We start from the raw sequence: 26,378 nt of genomic DNA, 5'->3' as shown, positions 1-26,378 counted from the left end.
CTAACGTTGAACTTCTGGCCTTTAGAACTGTCAGAGAATAAATTTTAAGCCACCAAGTGTGTGGTAATTTGTTATGGCAGCTCTAGAAAATTAATAACAACCATCAGTAACAAATATGCAGTGAGGGCCTATAATAGAGGGGACTCTGTGCCAGGAGCTAGGAAAACGAGAGTCACGATCCCTCCCCTTAGGGCCATGAGAGGTAGTCATCAAATCAACTAAAATTAAAATTTAGTTTAATCTGCAGCTATTTATACATTTTGTCAGACAGGTAAGTAAAAATAAAAACACCTGACTGCCTAGGAGAAGGGATGAAAGATCTTTGCAGATGCAGTTGAGGTACATGATATTAAAATGCCTCATCAATTTTGTCAACAAAAGGGAGTTTATTTGGTAGAAAAATTCTGTTGCTAGGCAATTCATGGGAGATGGATTTTCCAAATGATTTTTAAAAGAGCTGAAGTATTGATGGCATCTCTGTGTGGGCACTTGTCATGTATTATTTTATGTAATCCATATAGCCATTCTGCATTTTCATTTTACATACAAAGTAAGAATGAGAGATACTGAATGACTTGCCCCAAGGGGCAAAAGATAGGAAGTGATATGTGCTGGCTTGTCACGCCAGTCTTGTTTTTATTCTTTTAAGAACCCTTAAGGAAAGCCTGTTAATAAGCAGTCCACTCTGCTTCTGGGCCCAAACAAGTGGCAGATTGAGCCCCAGGGGTGGGCCTCGTGGGTGGAGAGCCAGTCAGTCCCACATTGACCAAGTACAAACCCTGGAAGCTTGGTTGTGTACAAGATGACAGCACCATCTAGACTCTTGTTGATAAGGGTTCCTAATGCGCAAAATTTATATCAGCAATTGGCAGTCCACTCACCCAGCCACCTGCCTAGCCATCCGTGTACATCTAACATACATAGGAAATGTTCAGAAGCTCAGAAGCATCTTTTGTGATGGAATGATTCCTACTCTGATGGATGAAAGGATATGGTGAGAATTTATTCACATAGCTGATGCTGAAGGGAGGGCCAAAGCCATTTATATTCTTTTAATGAGCACTATTTAATGACTGCATTTAAGAAGAGTATTTGTTTAAGATGATCCACCTGAAAAAGTACAAACTTATGATTTTGTAGTTCAAACACCACTTCAATTGTTGACTTAGTGGAAATTGTTTCTAACTACTGGATTAGCAACAATGATTTGCTTCCAAAATGTCTTATAATTTAGAAGCAGAGCATTGCATGTACAGGAATATTAAATCAGCTGGTTAATTAGAACACCTGACCCACCACTGGGAAATGACTGTGGCACCCAGTTCATCTGGATTATGTAGGATCAGCGTGTGCTGGGCCTGTTGCCCTGCAGGACTGGATGCTGCAGGCTCCTAACTTGTGGCTGGTGGGGCAGGAAGAGGTTTGCATGGACCAGGCGCCATGTCTGCAGAGACTCAGGCACACTCACCTCCTTATCTCCCATTACAGGGATTAGACAGCTGGTGTCTACACATTTTTCTCTATTCATTTTGATATAATCTAGAAGTTATCTGATTTAGGTGGAAACGGGAAGACATGGGTTTTAGTCCAATAGAAAAGAGATTCTGTAGAAGACCTGCACAGCATGTTACAGATACACAACATTAAATCAACCAAGGTAAGTAGTGTCCACAGTGGGTCTTCCTATACTAGGAGCAGTTACTGCAGTACTTGGGACTATGCGGTTGATCCAGCTAAGCAAGGGCCTTGTCTCTTGTACTTTCAGGAAATAAACTAGAAAGCTCATTTTCCTTCAGAATCCCTGCTCCTGAATAGCCTCTGCCTAGAATGCTTTTAAACCTTCACTGCTCTCTGGAAGGGGTTTCCAGTGTTGGACAGACAGAAGCTTCTGGGCAAGGAAGTGGACTAGGAAATAGAGACAGTCACCCTGTCCTGAAAATACTTGAATTGTGTATCCAGTGGAATTATACTTTTGCAAACCTCAACCTTCAAATAAGAATAAAAAATATGGTAGCTATACAGGAAGAGCTAGGTGCTAGGGAAAGCTGTTATAGTTGCTTTATCCAGTCTCTGAAAAAAGCGTCCTAGAAGATAGTGATTTGGACAAGGTCATCTTTACTACAACTCTGTGCACAGCAGCTGGTGGTAGACCTGGCTGTAGGATTGGAGCAACTCAATCCACATCAGGGTCTTTGACTTAGACTAAGGCATAAGATTAGAAATGACAAGGGAGTAGAGTTGATTCCTACCTCAATCCAACCTTAGAAATGTAGTCTCAGTGGAAGGAAATGGGTTCTAATTCAGAATCCCCTTTTAGCAAGTGGTATGAAAAAAATTAATTTGTATCTCTTTGGAAGAAAAACTGTCCTGAAATGGTAAAGGTTGTAGAAATTGACAACTTCCTAAATCAACATATGTATATAGACATTCACTCTTGGGTTAAACTTTATAAGGTGGTTCTTAAGAAGGAATGATGTAAGACAAAATTTTGAATTTGTCTTGTGCTTGACTGAGTTATTCCTACTTCTAATGGATAATACTGAAGGGGATTTCCATTTTTTAAAATGGTCTAAAACATGATTTTTGGAGGCAGTAGTTAAGGCCGCAATAGTCCATTTTGGTATCAAATTTTTAAAGGAAAGTAGTTTTTGTTAAAGTTACTCTAGGGGGGGGGCACCTTGGTGGCTCAGTAGTTGAGTGCCTGCCTTTGGCTCAGGGTATGACCTGGGGTCCTGGGATGGAGTCCCACATCGGGCTCATGAAGAGCCTGCTTCTCCCTCTGTTGGTGTCTCTGCCTCTCTGTTTCTCATGAATAAATAGATAAAAATCTTTAAAAAGTTGCTCAATAGGCTTGTATTCTGGAATCCTACTACTCTGTTCCAGAACCTGTGTGGCCATGGACTAGAGCTGCCTGTGGGATCCTCCAGACATGTAAATGCAGATCCCTCCAGAGCAATCTGTACCTTCACCTCCTCTCTCAAGGATAACCTTACAAATACAGTTTAGAAGCGGACAGCTGGGAACTGGAGCCATAGTAAAGGTAAGAGGTTTTTCCAGAGACTTACTCTTACCCTTAATAGTTGTCCCTCACTTGCAGCTTTTGCTTGAAGGATGAGGGCTCTCCCTTAGTTGGACCTGAACTACCCTGAGAGTTGTGTCCCTGCTCTGGTTGGTCTCTAAGTTATTCTTTGCCAGCCTTTCTGCTGTGGAAAAAAGGTCTCTGATCTCCAGAGGAATGGTAGGTACCTTGAGAGTGTTTATTTCTGAGTTCCAGAGGGTGTTCTCAAAGTCAGGCCCGCCTGTTCCCTGTAAAGGCAGAAGACATGAGCTGCTCAAAGATGCAGAAACTTGCTTTCGTTTCTGTCCGCTTTCCATGCTGGATGCTGTACAGAGGCCAAGAGGCTGAGCTGCCTCATGGCCTTTGACTACCACACGGAACAAAGCCCAGAACCTGCCCAGCCCACAGTGCAGCCAAGACAGACAGTGACCCCGTTTTCCAAGGTGTGGTGGCATGCCTTCTCATCCCCGGCTTTCCCTGTGAACCAGGAATATAAAAATATATAATGTAGGAAAGGATATGGTACCTTAGAAAAAGTGTGTCTTTAGGTAATTTGTTGAGTATGGTATGGCTTTGCAGCAGAATTATTCTGAGAAGTGTAAGGTGAAGACCAGTCCTGCATGGTATAAAGGGTGCTCTGCAGAACTTTCTGTGGTGATGGAAATATTCTACATATGCGCCATTCTGTATGGTAGTCACTAGACTGAACACTTGACGTGGCTAGAGAGACTGAAGAATAGAATTTCAAATTTTATCTAAATAGATGGCACAGGTATGACAGACACCTTTGTGTATGTTGTTAGTGTTACACTCATCTGACCTAAGTTTTTCTTTTTTTGTAAAATTGGCCTATAAACCCGCTTTGGACTACATTTACTCCAAGAAAACAGTTGTCTGCAAAATTATGTTCACTTGCTGCCCATATTGTGTTCCGAGCCTTGGGAATTCTTGTCCTCAAAGGAGAATGCCACAGGATTGGTACTTGGTGTGATCAAATACGCACTTTCCTCTCCTGATGGATCTGCCTAGATGTGCTATCTCTTCTGAATCCACATCAGGACTGTGTGAGTGACCCATCTATGACAGCAACTAAGTCCACCTTGCTATAAAGCTTTATAGAACACCACATCACTTCCTGTGGTGCTGGTTTTTACCATGTCACCCTCCGGTTGGTCCTCACTACTGCACTTCACCCTTTATCATCCAGGAAGCCTGCTCACAACAGATGTTATTCACGTGAAACTAGCTGGTTGGATATCAAAGACAACCAGTTAGATGGTCTTTCCTTCCATGTGCTACATGGACCAAGGGTGGGTAGACTGGAGCTGGACCTTGGAAGAGCAGGGACATTTGACCAGTGCTGGCAGGTAGGACACCATGCTGGTGTTTTGGAAGGAAAGTGAGTGGATCTGGAGGCAGAGCCAGATGGCTCATGTAGAAAGTGAACGGCTGGAAACAAAGGTTGGAGTCACATTATAAAGGGGAAAGGGAGGGACATCTGGGTGGCTCAGTGGTTGAGCGTCTGCCTTTGGCTCAGGGTGTGATCCCGCAGTCCCGAGATTGAGTCCCACACTGGGCTCCCTGCATGGAGCCTGCTTCTCCCTCTGCCTCTGTCTCTTAGTCTCTCTCATGAATAAGTAAATAAAATCCTTAAAAAAAAAAAAAAAAAAGGAAGGGAAAAAGGGACTATTCTGATTTCCCACCTATAAGCTGATTTAATTTTCATAAAGGCTTCATAACCATGGAATCCTTAGCTAGAAAAATAATCCAGTCTGGGTTAGCTTAAACCAAAGAAGAAAACCTATTCCAAGACCCCAAGGGTTAAAGTTGTAGTCAATTTAAATTGGTACCCACCATCCAGTGACCTGCTATCAGGGTGCCAGAGTTCTACTACACAAATATGACTACTTAGGGATGCTATGTGTATGAGTGGGTACTGTACTGAATAGAAAACAGAATATATATATTGTAATCCTTAGAGCAACTGTTAAAAATGTAATGCAAATAACTGTGACTTAAAACCAATAGATAAATTAAAATGGAATTATTTTAAAAATTGGAAGGGTAAAGACCAGATATATAAATAAACTATGCTTGGTCATAACAATTGCTGAAATTGGGTGATGCACACATGGGGATTCATTATTCTACCTATCTTTGTAAATATTTAAAATTCTCCATAATAAAAAGTTAAAAAATACATGTGTGCACCCAGGGTCCCTTGGTTCTTCTGATCCAATCATTGTACATGCTTTTCTTGATTAAAGGCAGATTTGGAGTTCTTTTCCATGCAGTTGTGCAGAAAGCACAACCGCTTAGACCCATTAAGTAGAAAGCTTCAGATTCGGTAAGTATTATTGTCACAATTGCAGTTGATTAACAGTCCTGATATTTCCCTGCAATTCTGATTTAGTGGATCTGGAGTGGGATTTGAATATCTTATTTTCTATCCACAAGTCCAGAGACACTGATGCATGTTCAATTTGGGGAGGCACTGCTTCAAGGGATAGATTCTATGGATTATTATGTGCAAGTAGCCCCGTCATTCCTATCCTTGGCTTGGGTACTTCCCTGCTGTAGAACTCAAGCAGCATGATGATGTGGCACTTTATGCACAATCTTAACTACATCAATGCATCATGAGGCATTCTGGCATTTATTCTCATTTTGTAATTCCAGCATAGTATCTTTTTCTTGTGGAGCTTAGGTAGAGCCTATTGCCACTTAAATTGTTTTACTTTCAAAACAAATCTCATGGGTGAGTTTTTTTCCCCCCATATAGTGCACCCAACTTACATATTTTCTGAGTCTTTCACCAGGAGTGCTCCCTTCTTCCATCACCAGGGCAGCTTCATAGGCATGTGACGGGAGTAGTCACAGAGGGTCCCATACTCATGGGCCTCACACTTGGTTTAACGCTCTCCTGTCACTGTCTAAAGTTCTTAATTTTGTTTTTGAACTTGTGCTTTTTAAGTGAAGTCTGATGAGGCGGAGATCCATGCAATGTGTCCACTCTTCCTCACCATCCCATTCACTTAGAGCCTTGGTGATGCCTGTGTGTGCGCACAGAATTCCAGAAAACCCATGGTATATGGGTTGAGAAGAGATTCAAAGTAAGTATAAGCAAGTTATTCCTGAGTAAGGAGGGGCACAAGGAGCCCCAAGAGGCCATGCTTTCCATTTGATCTGAATGCAAAAAGAAGGTAATGGCATTCTAAGAAGCAGGAATGACTGGAACCTGGTCCTATCCTTTTTCTACTCCTGTTACTTTTATTTCCTCATGCCACTTTCCTTCATTAGCCATCCACTTATGGTGAAAATGACAACTTAAGAAAAAAAGAAAACATAGGGCAGCTCCTAGTTTTTCTTTTAGTCCCTCCTTACTCATTAAGTTGGAAGAGTGTTGACAGAATGTATACATATCAAGAAGTAAAATAATAGTCGAATGAGGTTTTTATGCAGTGTTTCTAGTGTTCTAGGAAGGACAAAGTACATATACATACAATATATATACATAAGCTATGAAATACAAATTGTCTTTATTTTGATGATTCTGGCATGAGTTTGCTACTCTTCTAGTTGCGCTTAAAATTGGAATTGCATATTATAAAGACAACTAAAATTAATGCTAGTAATTTAGAATTTAAATTTTTCATTACTTAGTATTAACTTGTAAGTAAAAACCTATCATAACAAGATGTGAGAGAGACCCTGCAAGAAAGGAAGAACATTATAGTACTTTTAATGGTACTATTTCCTAATTTTTGGACAAGAGACCCCACATCTTCGTTTTGTACTGGGTCCTGAACCTCAGGTAGCTAGCATGGCTCGTCACTGTTCCCCTTTCCTTCTTGGAGCCCCCTTCCTTCTATATTCTATAGCCTTTTGAGAACTTCCACTGATTTGAAGGGCACCATTGTTCTCCTGGTTCCTCTGCTGCTTCACCTGTGAAAACTAGAACAGGATCAGGACTGACTTCAAGGTAACTCAGGGGGATGCCTGGGTGGCTCAGTGGTTTAGCGCCTGCCTTCAGCCCAGGGCGTGATCCTGGAGTCCCGAGATCTAGTCCCACGTTGGGCTCCCTGCATGGAGCCTGCTTCTCCCTCTGCCTGTGTCTCTTTAAAAAACATTCCATAGTAGAGGACGACAGGCCTTCTCAATCTCCTTCTAACTTTGAATTGTCTTGGAGCAGCAGCCACATGGTGCTGTTGGTTCTCCCTTTAATTTTATCAGTTCTAGCAGAAAAATACTTCTAGTAGACTCAACTTTAGCTATTATCCTTGACAGCTTGGTCCCTCTTTGTCCCTTTCTGCCACTTCATGAATTGCTTAAAGCTGTGAATAGGCCGAGCAGGTGGAAAGCTCTCGTTAACAGTGGTTTCATAAAAACTCTTTAGGAAGAATCCTGTAAAACAATGCTTGGGAGTTTGTTTTTTGTTTTTAAATGGTTCAAGTGAAGCAGAATCACCTCCTCTTTAGAAAACAAAACAAATTTTGGCAATGCATAAACATCACACCACAAAACTGGAAACAACAAACTTTATAGGAAACTTAAAAAGGACCAGAGTTGAGAATTAAGAAAAATAAACATATGCAATTGTATCTTCAAGGATTTTCATGGAACATTATGATGCATTAAATTATCTACATTCTCTAACAAAAATGAACTGATCTGAGAAAAAGCAGCATGAAAATATTCTAATGCAGTGTTGCCCAAAAGAACTTTCTGTGATGATGGAAATGTTCCATAATCTCTGTGCTGTCAAATACAGAATTTACTAGCCCCATGAATACTCACAATAGGGCTAATGCACTGAGGAACTGAATTTTTAATATAGTTTAAATAGCCACATGTGGCTAGTGATTACCAATTGAACAGCACAGTTCTAATGCCTCATTGGTCAAAATCAGTGGTTTCTTCGAGGGATTTCTCTAATGACTGCTAAGGGGTGTAGAGGGTTGGGGTGGAAAGAGAGGAAAGCTCTTAACAGCTCTATTTAACTGCTTAAACAAGTTCTGAAACTCTCTACAGCTTTCAGAGGCAGGGGATGAGGAAAGGACTCCGGAAGACCTGAGTATGCCCTTGAACTCCTGGCCAATGCCAATGGGAGTAAAAGGCCTAGGATTTGGCTCGCTCAGACGGAAAGAGGTCTATGGTGCCACTCACAGAATCTGAGGCTTGGGCCACCTGTGTGTGGAAATCTTGGCTGTGAGGCTGGCGGGGAGGTGAAGTGCTCATTTCCGGACAGGGTTGCCAGGGCTAGAAGAGGATTTAGAAGTGGAGGGAGGACCTGAGGGCCCTTTCTGGCCACCTGGAGGCTGGACAGGCCCTTTCTTTTTGGGGATTAATGTCTTATTCTTGCTCTTGAATACTCTGCTGGGATCCAGCTTGTTCACGAAGGAGTTGGTCTCTTCTGCAAGCAGGTTTGTGTTGTAGGTGATGGGTTTATACATGTTGAACCATTGCTGTAAGGGAGGATTGGGAGAGTCACAATTCAAAGGAGAAGTGTGATTGTTTATGCTCTTTAGTGGGGACCCAGCGGTAGAGAGGTGGGCAGATGAGGCAAAGAGAATGAAAGTTTTTTATGAAAAACTGCCTCAAAAATCTCTTAGCACTTCATTTAGATGAAAGTGATGGCACACACATTGCTTTATTAGGTCTCATATTCTTTACTTCCTTCCTTCTGATCTAGTGAGCCCTGTGTGGGATGTTAGGTCTCAGAGCATCAGTATCCTTCTAATTGTTCTGTCCGCACACCAGCCACAGGGAAGGTACAGGACAGGGGCCAGTGGCAGGCCCTGGCTGAGGGAAGCTGCCTATGCTGGTGCTCTCTTCCCCTTCCAGGCAGAGAGCATCACATTTATTGACTTCACGATGTGACTGGATGGAGCTGAGTCCCTAACTCACTGCCACTCAGTCAGAATTCTTCCAGGCACACCTGGTCTCAAACCACACAGCATATGAGCATTATCAGGAAACCGTATGTGTGCCCAGATTTGTAGTATAAATAGGGCACATTCATACAATGGAATATTCTGTATCACTAAAAAGGACAGTTCTGTATGCACTGATAGGGAATGAACCCCAAGATGGAGTGTTAAGTGAAAAGAAGGTGCCCAATGATGTGAGAAGTATAGTGCACCTGTGATTTAGAAAAAAAGGAACCAAAAAACATACGCACACATGCTTTCCATGCAGTCAAGTACCCTGTGAAAAACATGAGAAAAACAGAAACAATGGCTGCCTCAGGGAGAGGCTGGAGAACCTGGGAATCAGATTAACTTTCCACTCTTCCTGTGTGCATGTACTGCCTATCTAAAACCAGCAATCAGACCTCAGCCCCCAATAAAATTTAATTAGGAAGAAAACTCCCAGGTGATTTTGAGTATCAGCCATGTTGGGGAACCATTTAGTTCAGTATAAGGTGAGGCTATCCACTTAACATGCATATTATCATCCTCCTGGCTTAATGAAAATGCAGGTTCCTGGGCCCCATCCCAGGTCATCTGAATCATATGGGGAATCTCAAAGCTGCAATCTGAATGCTTCCTCAGAGATTCTGATACAGTCCACAGTTTGAGATGCTACCTGTTTCTCTCTCACCTTGGCTTGGGGGCTAATGCCATAGCTGGTGAAGGCATACTGCCACTGTGGCAGGCCCAGGTGCGTGATGAGCAGGCGATAGTAAGCGGTAAATGTATCTGTGAGAAAATGCCAGTATAATGCTCTGTCCAGGAACCAGATCTCAGTGTCTTGTGCTAATGCTGAAATAGACAAAAGAAAGGAATGAATAGATGGCATAATATTTTTCTCCTTTTATCTGTAAAGCCAAACTCATGCAGTTAAAAAAAATTCCAATAGTGGAAGGATGTAAAATACAAATAAGAGTTCTCTTTAACCCCTTCCAACCTCCCAGGCCCATTCTCCAGTAGCCACTGTTAGGGATTTCACAGTATTCTGGTACAAATGCCTGATCAGTCAGCCAACTGACCTGTGTGCTGGATGCTGGCCATCTGCGCACTCAGGGTGACCATTCCACAGCCCCTGTCCCAGTGGGGACAGACTCTGAAGGGCTCTGGATTTCTGAAGAGGTCTCCATCAGGAACCTGAAGGGTTGTAAGCAGTTGCTGTGGGGGAACCCAGACCAGCTCCTATCCTGGATCCTACCTGTGGGGACGTCTGGGCTGAATTCCAACAGGCACTGGCACAGCAGCTCCCACCTCGCACTCACTTCTGACCTTCAGGTCTTCCTCCCGCAGGCCTCGACTTCATCTCCTGTCTAATGGCTCTAATGGCTCCCCCCAGTGGTCCCCAGGAAGGGTCCTCCAGACCATTCCTCTTCCAAGACTGCCTGTGGTCACATACATTCCATCTTCATTCTGCTGGTCCTTTTCTGAACAACCTTGACTTCCCACTACCATGTCCAAACTCCTTCTAAGCTCTGCATGGGGGGAACAACTGGCCTTCTGGGTTCATCTCCTCGATGAACCAGGTAGCCCTATGATTTGAAACTGTCATTCCTTCCATATCAGTTGCATTTCCCCATGGCATAAGTTTACCATGTCTCTTTGCCTGGATGCTGCCCTTACTCTACAACCCCTGCCACCCCACCCCTCCATATAACCCAAGATGGGGATGAAAGGCTACTTTGCAAAGTTGGTCCCTTCCCTTTCTCTAGGGGTAAAATCTTGGTGCCTGTATCCTCTCATCTCTTGAGGCTGAGAGCTACTTGGAGAGGGCTGGGCCTTATCCATGTCCCTAGGGTTGGGCCTTACTGCTGGGAGTCCAGGTGATAGCTGCTGCTCCAGGGCCATAGCCTTTTCCTTCTGATTTTTCATCTGAGGTCTTAGACTGGGGTCTACTCATTCAGGTTTTTAGTGTTGTTAACTTGCCTATGTATAAAAGTATACAAGAAAGATAATGCTTTTCCTGGATGCTTTTCTAAAGCATGAGCCTGCTAGAAGAGTTTTAAACATAATGACTATTTCTTTTAGTTTTTACTAATTTTCCTACTCCCATTATTTGTAGTAACTCACAAATGATGACAACTTAAAAAGACTCCAGTGATTGGCCTAGAAGGGAAGCTCAGGGAGGAGCAAAGGGGCTTTCTGCATCTTTACATCTTTTTTTTTTTTTTTTAAAGATTTTATTTATTTATTCACGAGAGACACACACAGAGAGAGGCAGAGACACAGGCAGAGGGAGAAGGAGGCTCCATGCAGGGAGTCTGACGTGGGATTCGATCCTGGGTCTCCAGGATCAGGCCCTGGGCTGAAAGTGGTGCTAAACACTGAGCCACCTGGGCTGCCCTGGGTCTTTACATCTTCAAGACACCTAGCCACGTCTCAGGGGTCCAGAGAGGAGTGTGCCTTTTGTGTGATGGCTGGAAGGCAGGGCCATCCATGCCACACCCAACTGCAGAACCATGCTTATCAATGATTCTTACCTGGTTTCCCTGTTTTGTAGACAAGGCAAACCTTCCCATTCCCATTGCAAGGATCCAGCTCAAATATCACACTGCGAGAATCAAAGTGAGGCTTCTCTGGCTGGTTCTCACTGGCTGCAAACCCAGAAGTTAACAGTTATGTTCAAACATACTCAACTCAAATACTTACTCATCCAGCACTGCTAGGGTGGGGGAAGAAAGGGAAAAATCCTGTCTCAGACATATTCTTTACTATTTCCAATGTGAGCCACATGAATTTCTTTAAAATTTTTTATTTATTTCAGCAAGCGAGTGTGAGTGAAGAGAGGAGGAGAGGAAGAGCATCCTCAAGTCAACTCCCTGCTGAGTGTGGGACCCTGAGATCATGACATGACCTGAGCTGAAACCACGAGTCGGATACTTAACCGACTGAACCACTCAGATGCTCACCAAATGAATTCTATACTCTCAATGCCCAGGATCTTATTCATGGTCTAAGCCTTCTGTCTGGGCTTCTCCATCCCAGACAGACAGCATCATGGAATCTAGTGGAAGGTGACACAAGGAAAACTGAACTTGTTGAGAGTGGGAATACATAAAGGCAAAGTACTCTGGCCTGATTTTGATATAAGTGTTCTCTTTTTCCCAGATAACTGCTTTCCCCTTGTTTATAGCACTTTATGATCTTTTGATTAGAATCTCTTTTCCGGGGATCCCTGGGTGGCGCAGCGGTTTAGCGCCTGCCTTTGGCCCAGGGTGCGATCCTGGAGACCCGGGATCGAATCCCATGTCGGGCTCCCGGTGCATGGAGCCTGCTTCTCCCTCTGCCTGTGTCTCTGCCTCTCTCTCTCTCATTCTATGTGACTATCATAAATAAATAAAAATTAAAAAAAAAATAGAATCTCTTTTCCTTGGTCTAAAATGTATTATTTATAATATTTAATATTAATTACATTATAATTAATGCTTAGCCTAGCTCAATTAGAAATACCTACCTGGCAATCAAATAGAATAATGGAGTACCCAGAAAAAAAGAGACATTTTTAGAAATGTAAGCATCAGAAACCTTTCCTGCTTCTTTCATTACAGCTACTATGTAATAAAGATTAGTATTAGTGACTGAGGGAGAGAGTTTGCAAACCTAGGAGAGGCTAGATAAAACAAAGTATACAAAAAGATATTTTTTACTTTTACATATAGCTATATATATAATCTTATACCAATGCATAAATATTTATATTTCTAACTAAAACTCTTTTGAACATGGATTTCCCTTCCCCGGGAAGTTAAGTTACACTTTAATACTCTTCTTGATCTCATGTGGTCCTCAACTCACAGTGTGCAACAGGTTCTGCCTGGCTTCCCTTCTCTATGCTGTCTGTGAACTGGAAAATTCTCTAGATCTCTTAAGCTGAGGTTCCTCTTCCTTATTTCCATCTCTCAGGCTCACTATTCTTCACTGCCTGATGGTCTATGCCTTGAAATCCATTTTTATATATCTTTTCTGTTGATGGTTGTTTTTTCAGCAAGGCAGATCTAAATCAGGTCTGTTACTCCCATGTTGGGTGAAATCCAAAGTCTAGGATAAGCTGTAGGGTCCCACTAAGTTTCAGCAGCTCTGCCCTGACTGATGCTCACTGTCCACAGATGAAAAGTTATAAAATAGGAAGCTCACTCAGTGTGGCTCCCTTCTGCCATTTGTGGATGCCACTCCAGTTTCTGCAATCATTTTGCAGATGATTTCTGGTTATTCTCCAACCATTTTAGATCATCATTTTTAAAGTTATCCCAGAGTTCTGTGTAGTCTTGATTTGGTGAAAGGGACTCTGCCATTACCAGAAGCAGAGGGTCAATATTTGAATCTTTTGCTTCCTTTTTTGCCAAATATGCAATGTCGCCTATTTTTAGTTTCTCACTGAAATTTTAGTTCAGTTTTATCCCCACGTGTGCATTCGCATATTGTTGCACCTAATAATTTCACTCTTGGGGGTACAGTGGATTGATCTTTCTTGTTACCTGTTTGTCTTGCTTCTTGTTTATAGTATTGTGTTTTTTTCATGTGCCTAGTTATTTTTCAGAAGGAAGTATTTTTTGAAAAATTATTTAGAAAAATAATTTGACATTTGCTTCGACGTGAATGGAACTGGAGGGTATTATGCTGAGTGAAATAAGTTAATCGGAGAAGGACAAACATTATACGGTCTCATTCATTTGGGGAATATAAAAAATAGTGAAAGGGAATAAAGGGGAAAGGAGAAAAAATGAGTGGGAAATATCAGAAAGGGAGACAGACCATGAGAGACTCCTAACTCTGGGAAACGAACAAGGGGTGGTAGAAAGGGAGGTGGGCGGGGGGTGGGGGTGACTGGGTGATGGGCACTGAGGGGGGCACTTGATGGGATGAGCACTGGGTGTTATTCTATATGTTGGCAAATTGAACACCAATAAAAAACAAATTTATAAAAAAAATAATTTGAGGTCTAAGATAATGTTATCATCCTCTGGGGTGGAATTTTCATTTTATACCAGAGCTTTACTGAGATATAATTCACCTACCATACCATTTACTCATTTGAAGTACACAATTTAATGGTTCTTAGTATATTTACAGTAATATAACCATTAAGACAATCCATTTTAGAACATTTCTCTAGAGTGAATTTGTTTGTTTCTGCCAGGCCCTGGAGGGGATTAGTAACCTGGAATCAATTTAGTCCAATTTTCAGATTTAGCATTTTCTGGGCCACATAGATGACTTACACTTGAGCTTCGGTCTATGAGAAAAAGTTACTTCTGGTTTATTCTGTCTCCTAGGGTACTGCTCTTCAATGGTGCCAACCCAAAAAGTAGGTAGTTTTTATAGGTGCTATCTTTTGTAAGGCCTGAACTCTGCTTTATTCCTCTGGTTTCAAAATGGGTTAAATTCACAGCTTTCCAGCATCCTCACAGCCTGTTGTGAAAAGGGCAATGTACCCCAGGCAAAACAACCCCAAGTGCTGAATCTTTTCCCCCCTGATTTGTCTTTGGATGTTGATGATATTACCTCATCTTCTTGTTAAGCTCTTTAATGTTTTTAGGGAGATCGTTTTTATACCTTGCTCTGACTTCTCCATTGTCTTCAGCAGGAAGGCTGCTCTGAATTGCCTGTCTGCTATTACCAGAAGAGGAAGTCTCTTCATCAGTTTAAGTATGCTCCTAAAAATAACATATAGATGAGTTTTGCTTTTTACATCAATCTGTCAGTCTTTGTTTTCCAAAAGGGAAATTTAATCCCAGCACATTTAATATCGTGATGGATCAGTCTTCTTTTATTTCTCCTAATGTTTTATTTCCTAATTTGTTTCTTTTCTCTTATTTTTTCTCCTGTGATTCAATATTTCCTTATCAGGTTGGAGATTTTCATGTAGAGCTTTAGTCCTTTAGTTATCTTCCTTTTTTTTTTTTTTCTGTTTGCATGATTATCCATAGAACTACCATTATTTGAAAACAATAGACCATTATTTCTCCTAAGTGTGGTACCCTGAATTCTAAGGCCCCCAAGATTCCTGCTCCTGGATATATACACCTTACAGGACCTCCTACTCTTGAGTATAGTCAGGACCTGCAAATATGATGCGGTAGCCACTCCCCTGATTATCTCACATGGTAGGAGACTGTTGCAGCAGACTGAAGAGGCATTTCCCTGTTGGCTGAGAAGTAAACTGCCATGTTGAGAGAGGGTCATGTGGCTAGAATCTAAGGGCAGCATAAAGATGCTGAAAGTGAGCCCTGGCTAACAGCCACCAATAAAACAGGGATTTAAGTGCCACAACTGCAAGAAACTGAGTAAGGGCAACTACAGGTTAGTATGGAGGAGGCCTCTGTGCCTTGGAAGAGATCACAGCACCAGGTGACACCTTCATTTTAGCTTGGAAGATCCTACGTATTTGTGGCTGAATTCTTGACTCATTAAGCTTAGATAATAAATTTGTGGTGTTTTAAGCCATTAAAATTGTGGTTATCTATTATACAAAAATAGAAAACTTGGGCAGCCCGGGTGGCTCAGTAGTTTAGTGCCGACTTTAGCCAAAGGCCTGATCCCACAGTCCCGGGATTGAGTCCCACGTCGGGCTCCCTGCATGGAGCCTACTTCTCCCTCTGCCTGTGTGTGTGTGTCTCTCTCTCTACTCTCTTTCATGAACAAATAAATGAAATCTTTACAAACAAAACAGAAAACTCAAATAACAAGACACACTTGTTTTCCCCAAAAAAGGTGTACTATTTCTTTCCTACAGGAAGAGGAGAACTTCCGTTTTCTGCTTCTTTTCCTTTTCCTCCTTTGTCCTACATTTTTTACTATTAAAGACTCTAGGAACATTCTATATATTAGTTGCTGGGGCTGCTGTAACCAAATATCAAAAGTGAGTGGTTTGAACAATAGAAATTTGTACTCTTACGATTCTGGAGGCTGTGAATCTAAGATCAAGGTGTTGGCAGATTGGCAACCCAACTTTGACAGTGTGGGTAAACAATCTGTTCCATGCCTCTCTCCTAGCTTCTGGTAGTTTACTGGCAAATTTTAGCTTTCTGTAATGTATAAAAGTCCTACCCCATCTCTGCCTTCATCTTTAAATGGCATTCTTCCTGTGTCTCCAAATATCTTCAAGGACACCAGTCATATGGTGGATTGGGGTCCACCCCACTCCAGTATGACCTCATCCTAACTAGTTATATCTGCAATGACCGTATTTCCAAATAAGGTCACATTCTGAACTGGGGGTTAGGACTTCATTATATGAATGGGGGGAGGCATAATTTAACCCATAACACTTTTATATTTTCCCCTTTCTTTTAGGTTGAGACAATATACAGTTGATCCTTGAACAACACGGAGTGAACTGCACATGGGTCCATTTATACACACGGATTTTTTACAGTGTTGTAAATGTATTTTTTCTTCCTTATGATTTCCATAACATTTACTTTTCTCTTGCTTATTTTAGGAATACAGTGTATGTTACATATAATATACAAAATATGTGTTGTTTGTTATTGGTAAGGCTTCCAGTCAACAGGATATTAGTAATTAAGTTTTGGGAGAGTCAAAAGTTCTATGGGGATTTTTGACTACATGGAGGGTCAGTGCCCCAACCCTTGCATTGCTCAAGCATCAACTAGAGTAGGTTTCTTACAATATTCCTTGCAATATGTCTCCCTTTCCAAGAGTTTTATTTTTAAGTCTTTATTTTAGAGAGAGGGCACATGCATGCAGGGGGAGAGGCAAAAAGAGGGAGGAGGCAGAGGGAGAGAGTGAAGGAGAGAAGCAGACTCCTTGCTGAGTGTGAAGCCTGACTCGGGGCTTGATCTCATGACCTGAGCCAAAATCAAGAGTTGGTCGCTCAACTGACTGAGCCACCCAGGTGTTCCCTGGGAATTTTATGTAAGAGTTATACAACCGAGGGAGCACCTTGGTGGCTCAGTCAGTTAAGCACCTGATTTCAGCTCAGGTCATGATCCCGGGGTCCTGGAATTGAGCCCTGTGCCACTCCATGCTCAGCGGGGAGTCTGCTTCTCTTTCTTCCTCTGCCCCTACTTATTCTCTTTCTCTCTCAGATAAATAAAGTCTTGAAAAAAAAATAAAGTTACACAACACATTCCTAGATACTAAGATTAAATGCACATATAACTCTTTCATGGGAAGTTCACTGATCCCCTGTTTCCTTTCCTATTATCCACATCTTAGGACCTCCATTCAGTTGTATTTGTCTTCTAGTTAGAGTATTAATGTTCTTAAAGTTTTACATTTTCTTTCTTTTTTCTGTATTTTTCTTTCTTTTCTTTTTCTTTTTAATAAACTGAGAGGTGTGTTTGGTCTATATACATAGGACTCTCAATTTTTTACTCATTGTCTCTCACTAACCTGTATATGTTTTCTATTTCTAGTTTCCACTGCTACAAGTGAGAAGTCTGATTATCAGTCTGATTATTATTTCTTCACAAGTAATTTATTTTTGCTTAGAAGCTTGTAATTCTTTCCCACATTATACAACACCTAGGTGTCTCTTTTCTAATCAGTTCAATCTGGGTCTCATAGAGCCCTTTCAATTTGCAGAGAAATTTTCTTTTATCAGTGTTTCTTGCCTTTCTATCTACTCTTTTTTTTTTTTTTTTTTTTGAGCCACCAGTAATGATAAAAAGTCTTCTGGCTCCATTTTTCTATTTTTCTTACCCTTCCACCTTTTCCCTCATAATTTCCCCCTTTTAAATATATCTTGCACTTGGTTTATCAGGCTACTAACTCAAATCTTATTTATATTCTTCATCAGTTGTTTGAAAATATTTACTTTTGTCCTATAGGAAGCTTTTGTGCTGTCTTAAATGTCTGTTCGGATTCCTGTTTTTCCTTAGGTTTTCATCTGTGTCCTCTAGCAGTTTTGTCTGGTTGTATATCCTAATAGTCCTTTTTCACTGTTGAGTACCCTGAGAAAAGTCAGTATTTTTTTCCAATTAGGTTTAATAAGACTTAGGGTCTAACTACTGGACTATCCTAAAAAGCATGAACTTATTAGCAGGTGCCAAAAGGTCAGGTGGTTTCTGTCTCTATGAGTACACGTAGCACAATGCGGTCTCTTCCCGTTGTGTCCTTTGCTGAGGCTCCTTGAAATCCTCTCTAGTATCTAGTCTGCCTCTATCTTCCAACTTTAAGGGCAGGGAAGGCTCAGTCTATGTATTTAACAACTTCTTTGCTTTTAGGGCTTCAAAGGCCCCAGCACACATACGAAGCAAATGTGACCTTTCCCCTCCCCGAGGAGTCCATACTTCTCTGAGTGTCAGGCTCTTCCAAAGACCCATGATTTTTCAGTCTTTGCTCCTGGATTGCTCTAGTACAAGCATAGCTTATTTTATTGTGTTTTGCCTTATTGTGTCTCAAAAATACTTTTTCTTTCACACATTTAAGTTTTGTGCCAATCCTGTGTTGAGCAAGTCTATTGGCACCATTTTCCCAACAGCATTTGCTCATTTTGTGTCTGTTACATTTTGATAATTCTTGCAATATCTCAACCTTTTGCATTATGTTATGATGATCTCTGATCAGTGGCCTTAAGTTTAAACCCATCCCTTTCCCCCATATTTTAGGTATATAATAGTGCCATATTTTACATAATTTTGTAAATCCCTTGACTGATTTTTACAGATAGTTTTTATTGTTTTTGTTTTTACTTTTCATATTCTTAGTTTTTCTTTTCCACTCAAGGTCCCCTTTAATATTTCTTGCAAGGCTGGTTTAGTGGTCATGAACTCTTTAAGTTTTTATCTGAGGAACTCTATATCTCCTCCTATGCTGAATGACACCCTTACTTACCGGATAGTATTCTCTATCCTTTCAGCACCCTGAATATACCATGCCACTCTCTTCTGGCCTGTAAAGTTTCTGCTGAAAAATCTGATGGCTTTATGGATTTCTCTTGTATGTAACTAACATCTGCTTTTAAAATTTCTTTTTCTTTATCACTACTATGTCTCTTCAGGTTGATTTTTTGGGGGGTGATCTCTGTGCTTCCTATATCTAGATATCTCTTTTCTTCCCCAGATTAGATATTTCAGCTATTATTTCTTCAAATAAATTTTCTGCCTTTTTTCTCCCTTCTGGGATGTTCTTATACTTGATGGAGTCACCTAGTTCCCTACATCTATTCTCTCTTTGCATAATTCTTTTCTCATTTGTTCAGCCTAATTATTTTCTATTACTTTGGACATTAATTCATTCCTCTGCTTCCCCTAGCCTGCTATTTACTCCATCATGTGCATTTTAAAATTAGTTTATTGTGTTCTTCATCTCTGATTCTTTTTTTTTTATTTCTGTGTTAAGGTTCTCCACTCTTAAGTCCAGTATTTTTATGACTATTACTTTAAATTCCCTACCAGGCATATTACTTATATATGTTTTGCTCAGGTCTCTTGCTGTGGTGTTGTGCTGTTCTTTCTTTTGGGACATATTCCTCTGTGTCATTTTGTCTAACTCTGTGTCTGTTTGTGTGTGCTAGGAAAGTAATGGCCTTATGAAGAAGCGATTCTGTAGTTCCCTAGAGCACAGTGTCCCCTGTTCACTGGGATCTGGCACTTCAGGGGTGTTTCCATATTACTGTGTCCTGTCCTCTTTTTCCTTCAGTGCAGTCATCTGCAGAGGCTCTCTTTGCCTACTGTGGGCAGTGTTTGGTCCATAGCCAGGGTAGGAGTATGTTTTAACAAGGTATGTACCAGTCTGCTTGTGAAATGAGACCTGCTGCCAGTGCTGCCAGGTGAGGCTAGCCCAAATAGATCTGTAAAGTATGTGTGGGTGGAGCACTCAACCTTAACAAGCCAACCCTTGGACTTTGCAGGGCCCACCTCAGCTGCTACTGTAGTCGCTGCTACAGAGACTGAGGCCATGCAAAATGTGGGGGTTGGGAGATGCGATGCTGATGAAGTTTGTGCCTATCTTCTTGACCAAAGGTATTTGATGTTTTTATTGTAACCATTTTGAGGGGCCATAAAACACACCTGCAGAGGGCAGCAAACCTGATAAATGTTTGTGTTCTGAATGTACCATTGACTTGCCATTCCATCTCTCTTCTTCTCCTCAGGCTTCTCTATTCCCTGAGATACAGTAATGAAATTAGGCCAATCAATAATCCTAAAATGGGCTTAGAAGGTTCAAGTGAAAGGAAGAATTGCATGTCTCTCACTTTACATCAAAAGCTAGAAATGATTAAGCTTTGTGAAGAAGGCATGTTGAAAGCTGAGACAGGTTGAATGCTAGGCTTCCTGTGCCAAACAGCCAAGTTGTAAATGCAAAGGAAATGTTCTTGAAGGAAATTAAAAATGCTACTCCAGTGAACACATGAATGATAAGGCAGTAAAACAGCCTTATGGTTGATATGGAGAAAGTTTTAGTGATCTGGATAGAAGATCAAACCAGCCACAACATTTCTTTAAACCAAAGCCTAATCCAGAGCAAGGCTGGCTTCAATTCTAAGGCTGACAGGGGAGGAAGCTGCAGAAGAAAAGTCTGAAGCTAGCAGAGGTTGGTTCACGAGGTTTGAGGAAAAAGCTGTCTCTATAACATAAAAGTGCAAGGCAAACTAGTAAGTTATCCAGAAGATCTAACTAAGATAATTAATGAAGGTGGCTATTCAAAATAGCAGATTTCCAATGTAGACACATCATCCTCTATTGGAAGACGCTACCTAGGACTTTTAAAGCAAAAGAAATCAGTGCTTGGCTTCAAAGCCTCAAAGGACAGGCTGACTCCTTTTGTAGGGCTTACTGTAGCTGATGACTTTGTTAAAGCCAATGCTCATTGACCATTCTGAAAATCCTGGGACCTTTAAGAATGGTTAAATCAACTCTGCCTGTGCTCTATAAATGGAACAACAAAGCCCCAATGATAGCACATCTGCTATCAGAGTTTACTGAATATTTTAAGCCCACTGTTGAGACCAACTGTTGAGAAAAAGATTTCTCTCAAAATATTACTGCTTATTGACAATGTACCTGGTCACCTGATAACTCTGATTGGAGACATATAATGAAATGAATGTTGTTCTAATGCCTGCTAACACAACATCCATATTGCAACCCATGGACCAAGAAGTCATTTCAGTTTTCAAGACGTAATAGTTAATAAATATGCTTCATAAGGCTATAGGTGCTATGACTAGTGATTTTCCTGATAGATCTGGGGACAAGTAAACTGAAAACCTTCTGGAAAGGATTCACTATTCTAGATGCCATTAAAAACATTCATGGTTCATGGGTAGATAGTTTTATCAACATTAACAAGACTGGAAGAAGTTGATTCCAACCCTCATGCATGACTTTGAGGAGTCCAAGACTTCAGTGGAAAAAGCAGTTGCAGATGTGGTGGAAATAGTGAAAGAACTAGAATTAGAAGGAGAGACTGAAGATGTGACTGAATTGCTGGCAATCTCCTGATAAAACTTGAATGGATGAGAACTGCTTCTTGTGGAGTGAAGAAAGTAGTTTCTTGAGATAGCTTCTACTCCTGGTGAAGATGCTATGAAGCCTGTTGATATTAACACAAAGGACTTAGAATATTACATTAACTTAATTGGTAAAGCGGTGGCAGGGTCTGAGAAGACAGACATCTATTTTGAAAGAAGTTTTACTGTGGGTAAAATGCTATCAAACAGCACAGCATGCTACAGAGAAATCATTCCTGGAAGGAAGTGTCAATCAATGCAGCAAACCTCATTGTTTTAAGAAACTGCCAAGCCACCCCCATCTTCAGCAACCCACCTCCCTATTAAGCAGCCATCAACATGCAGGCAAGACCATCCATCAGCAAAAAGATTACAACTTATTGAAAGCTGATGGTGGTTAGTATTTGTTAGTAATAAAATATTTTTAAATTAAGGTATGTACATTGTTTTTCTAGACATCATACTTAATAGGCCATGGTATGGTATGAGCTTAACTTTTATATGCACCAGGAAACCAAAAAATTCATTTGTACTTGATTTACTGTGGTGATCGGGAACGGAACCTGCAAAATCTCTAAGGGATACCTGTACTAGTGTCCAACTGCTCTGTGGTTGCTGGAGAAAGCCTTGCATCGGTTCTCCTGCCAGAATTTCAATGTGCCCCAAGGCCTTACCACTGGAGACAGAAGTTGCTTAATCAATATTCATTCTCCTTTTTTAAACCCCAATTCCTGTTTGAGGAGACAATACTGCACAGCTAAATGTATTTCCTCGGTTTCCCCTGCAGCTATGAGTAATCTTTTGACTCTGTTCTGGCTAATGGCTATTGGAAGGCACTTCTGAGAAAACTATTGTTTTCCTGATAAAAAGGGATGGATTTTGCCAAAAGACAGTTTTTTGTCGTCGTTTTGCCTTTTATTCTTCTTTTTCTTCCCTGGAACACAGACTGGAAGCTTGGAGGGACAGCCTGCATTCCTCAGTGATGAGGATGGAAGTGTATCCAAAGGTTGGTGCAAGAGAATTCAGAGGAAGACTTTTATCACTGACCTTCTCAAACAGCCGTGCCAGCCAAGTTCCAGATTTCTTGTTATGAGAAAAATAAACACCTATTTAGTTTAGACGTTGTAACTGGGTCTCTGATACATGCAGCCAAACACAATTCTAATTGACAAAGTCCTCACTTGTGCTCAGTTGCTCATAGCTTTTAGCAGTCATTTGAATCAGAGATGGCAATGTAGATTCCATGTTCCCTGAAAGCTCTTGATACTGAAATGTTGAGTCAAGTTAATCTATAACATTCATTCATTTACTAAGCATTCATGAAGTACCGGCTATGTGCCAGGCATTGAAGTGGGTGCTGGAAACAAAACAAGAATCTCAACCCTCGCATTTCTACATGAAAACTTCCTTTGTTGATACAGGCTTTTTTTTTCACCTTATTCCCATGGTCCTGAGAAGCCACATATGGGGAAGGTTTTGGCTTTGGGAAAGGTACTATATGCCACAATGTCTTCCTATGGTTTTCAACATTATAAAAGGGAAACAAAGAGGCTAATTTCTAACTCAGAGCAGAAGTTCCTTCAGGTACCTTCAAGTGTATCATCCTCCAGGTCTGCCAGAGTTGGTGCATTAGGCAGTGAGTACACGGAAGACTGGTTGAGTTGAGTCAGTTTTGAGATGCTGTTAATTGCCATGCTGCCCAATGGAATGGTGTGCTCTACGGAAACATTAGCAAAGAGAAACAGCCTTATTACCATGATCATAACTGGAATAACTCAAGCCCAGCTATTGTATGATCCCAGAGCTGAGAAATCTGATGGAAAGTTGAAGGAAGAGGAACAATGCACTATATGACCCAGAGCGCCAACCTTTTTTAAGCAATGGTCACAGGTGAAGAGACCTCCTGCATGCATTAGGGTAGAGTATTGAAAATTTAAAAAGGGTATGCTCAAAAAGAACACAGAAATCGGGGCTAGGGACCCTCTTTGAAGAGCAAAGGACCTAAAAATGTTTTTGCTCCCTCTTTTTCTTACATGAAGGCTTATAATTCCCAAAGAAGTAACAGCTTTGATTATATAACTGACCCCATTCTTCTCTTCTTGTAAGCTTTTCATGATTGAAGATTGCTTCCCCTCTATTTTTTTCTTACTCATCACAGAGAACTTGACAGCCTTCTTGCCTGATTCTAGTTTTCTGACATTAGGGTATAAATAAGGAATAGGCAACTGTTATTCTTATTATATAGAATCCTTGTCATATAGGATGCTGGACACCGGATGGCATACAAAGACTTAGAAATCTGACTGCTGAAAAAACCTGAAAATACTAAAACAGCTAGTAAACAGACTACGGGAAGTCCAAGCAGAACAGCCCATTAAAGAGGTAAACATCAGAAACTGCCTCTGCTGTTAAAGTAGCTATCCAGAAAAGGACAGAAAGGGGGATGGAAATGGGAACAGCATAGGAAGACTAGGATTGGAAGGATTAAATGAGAGGAGGTATTAGAATAATGAACCAGAATTCATTCATAAAAACTTTGTGACTTATTTCTTCTCTGAGGGGTGCTTGTGAAGGGGCTAGCCTGTCTTCACAATATGGGCAAGGGAAAATCTGACCTTTGGTCTGGTCATGTCCATTCTCTCTCTCACTCCAGACTCCAAAGGCCCTGGTCATGCTTCAAAGGGCTCTTGTGACAGAAATGGTTTCTAGGCCGATGGAAGAAATAATTCCAAGCTAAAAGTTCATGTTAAATGCTTAGTAATAAGCTATAAAGTGCCTCAGGTCAGCTTTGAGAGAGAGAGACAGAAAGGCTTTGGGAATTATCATCCAAAAAAAAAAAAAAAAAAAGGAAGTCAGAGCAAGAGGGCAGAGGAAATGAAGGGGAGAAGTCAGTTCTGCAGATCTGCTATGCAATAAAAATTGCCAAATTCTTTGTGACAGCTTGGGGAGGTGCTAGGTACTTCCTGAGGACCAAAGTAGATCTGGGGAGGTGGTTGGAATGCAGAGGCAATAAAGGTCTCCTGTGGGCAGGGAAGTCTGTGGCAGAATGAACTGGACTCCAATGGATAGAACAGGGTTTCCTGGCTTATGAATTTTATAGGAGTCTTCACTCAAACACACAGCACCACCTTTCATGTGTACACAGTACCAGCAATTTCTGAACTTACCAAGTTATGAGTTCCCACATCTGCAACACAAATGTCTGTCCTAAATACTTTAATACTAAAGATGACAATTTTAGAAATGAGGTGGGGAGATGTGAGGGAGAGAAGTTAAAGATCTAGTATGTGAGTCATAGCCCTGTGGTCAGTGCCATGCTGGGAATGAAGGAAGCTGCCCCTCTTAAGACGACATCAGTGGCTGTCCTTTCAGCTCACTATGAGGAGAATACTCTGAGGTGGAGTCATCGGAGGCTTTAAGTTTGAGGTGGTACAGGAATTTTGTGTAGTGACCAATGTTTTCTAGGAGCCTATTCCAAAAGGAAGCCTCTAAATTGAGCTTCCAGTTAGGTGCCAGCTAGACTCTGGCATAGTGGGTGGTAGGTGTGGGTGATAGGTGAAATAATGATGGTATCTGGACATTGCACTTAGGAAAACTCAAGAAAACCATCCCTATACCCAAATACTCAGCCAGGGAAATGTTACCTTACAGCAAGAAGGCTGACTCACCATCCAGCTTCACACTCCATGTCATGTGGAAGCCATTGGTCATCAGGTAAAAATTCTTCACATCCTCAGGTAACATGCAGTTATTTTTCTAAAATCACAAAGCAGCTGAGTGTTAGGTCAGGGCTGAGAAAGGGCACAGGGCTATGCCCCAAAGCATAGGGGAACATTCTGGTAATTATCTACAATCTCCATTAGCAAGTTCCACTTCAAGATGGCAATACAGGAGGCCCCTGAACTCGCTTCTTCCCATAGACACACCAAAATGCAAGTCTTTAGACACACCCTCCTAAAGAAATTCAGAAACTGGCTTAGTAACTCCTACACATTGGGTGAATGAGAAAAAAATGCACATTGAAATGGGTAGGAGAGGCTGAGACACAACTCACCACACCCCCCTTCCCTGCCAACTGGGCACAGCAATACAGAATTAGGAAAGCATTCACAAATCCGCTCTTCCCTCTAAGGAGTGAAGGATTTGAGCCTTGTATCTGGCATACCATCTTTTTAAGATGGTATACCATATCAGCTCATCTCTGAGAGATGAGCTTCCCAGATATCTAGCTTTGAAAGCTAAAGGGGCTTGCTCCGTAAGATACATAAGGCTATACAACAAACCGAAAAACAGTTCTCAAAGGGCTCATGCATGCAGATTTACCAAGATAGAGTCTTTTGTAGAAGCAGCCAACTGAAAAGTACCCAGACTTTCTACGAAAGAGGCTTATTTGCTTATCTTGCAGCATCAGCCTGAGTGGCAACTACCTAATTTAATACACATCTAGGGGCTGACAGAAATATTCCCAAGAGAACAGAGAGGCTGGAGGGCACCATCTTCATGCTCTCTGCCTTGCTCCAGGTCAGCAGTATCTCCCAGAAAAGCACTTGTGCAGCCATCTGATGCACTGGCCTTTGCATCTGCTGCTCAAGGGACACACTCCTTTATTCCTTGGCTCTGGTGGCCAAGGGGCTTACATTTCCAGATCCCACATGATTGTAACAAAGAAACAGTTCTTAATTGGCTATCCCACTGATGAAGGACAGTTGGAAGAAAGGCAGGCAGGGACAAGGGGCCCCCTGCCCTATGAAGATACCACACTTAAAAGGGTTTTACGCCACCCTGTAAGAAATAGACATCCCACATCTGTGAAGTCCAGAGTTCCAAATAAGTTGAACCCAGAGCCCCATACCAAGACACATAATTGTCTAAGGAAAAGGAGAATCTTAAAAGCATCAAGAAAAAACTTCTTAATGTACAAGGGAACCCCATA

At 41.4% G+C, this 26,378-nt stretch overlaps 1 protein-coding gene across 5 annotated transcripts in view; it reads right to left on the bottom strand.

The window, feature by feature from the left end:
- Positions 1-6,580: 6,580 nt before the first annotated feature.
- Positions 6,581-26,378, bottom strand: part of TPGS2 (tubulin polyglutamylase complex subunit 2) — a 69,391-nt gene continuing 49,593 nt past the window's right edge. Inside the window, exons 3-7 of one of the 5 annotated variants that reach the window (XM_055324151.1) lie at positions 25,114-25,201; positions 23,034-23,162; positions 11,505-11,618; positions 9,662-9,822; positions 6,581-8,523 (exon numbers count right to left, since the gene is read on the bottom strand). In XM_055324151.1, the coding sequence (XP_055180126.1) occupies positions 8,293-8,523; positions 9,662-9,822; positions 11,505-11,618; positions 23,034-23,162; positions 25,114-25,201 (723 nt within the window). In that variant the 3' untranslated portion in view covers positions 6,581-8,292. Of the gene's footprint in view, positions 8,524-9,661; positions 9,823-11,504; positions 11,619-12,391; positions 22,529-23,033; positions 23,163-25,113; positions 25,202-26,378 lie in introns of those variants that run through there. The other 4 variants (XM_055324153.1, XM_055324152.1, XM_055324156.1 and 1 more) reach the window with 4 other exon arrangements.

The sequence above is a fragment of the Nyctereutes procyonoides genome, unplaced genomic scaffold (genome assembly GCF_905146905.1).
Source record: "Nyctereutes procyonoides isolate TBG_1078 unplaced genomic scaffold, NYPRO_anot_genome, whole genome shotgun sequence".
Lineage (NCBI taxonomy): Eukaryota > Metazoa > Chordata > Mammalia > Carnivora > Canidae > Nyctereutes > Nyctereutes procyonoides.
This window is presented reverse-complemented; position numbering and strand designations above follow the sequence as displayed.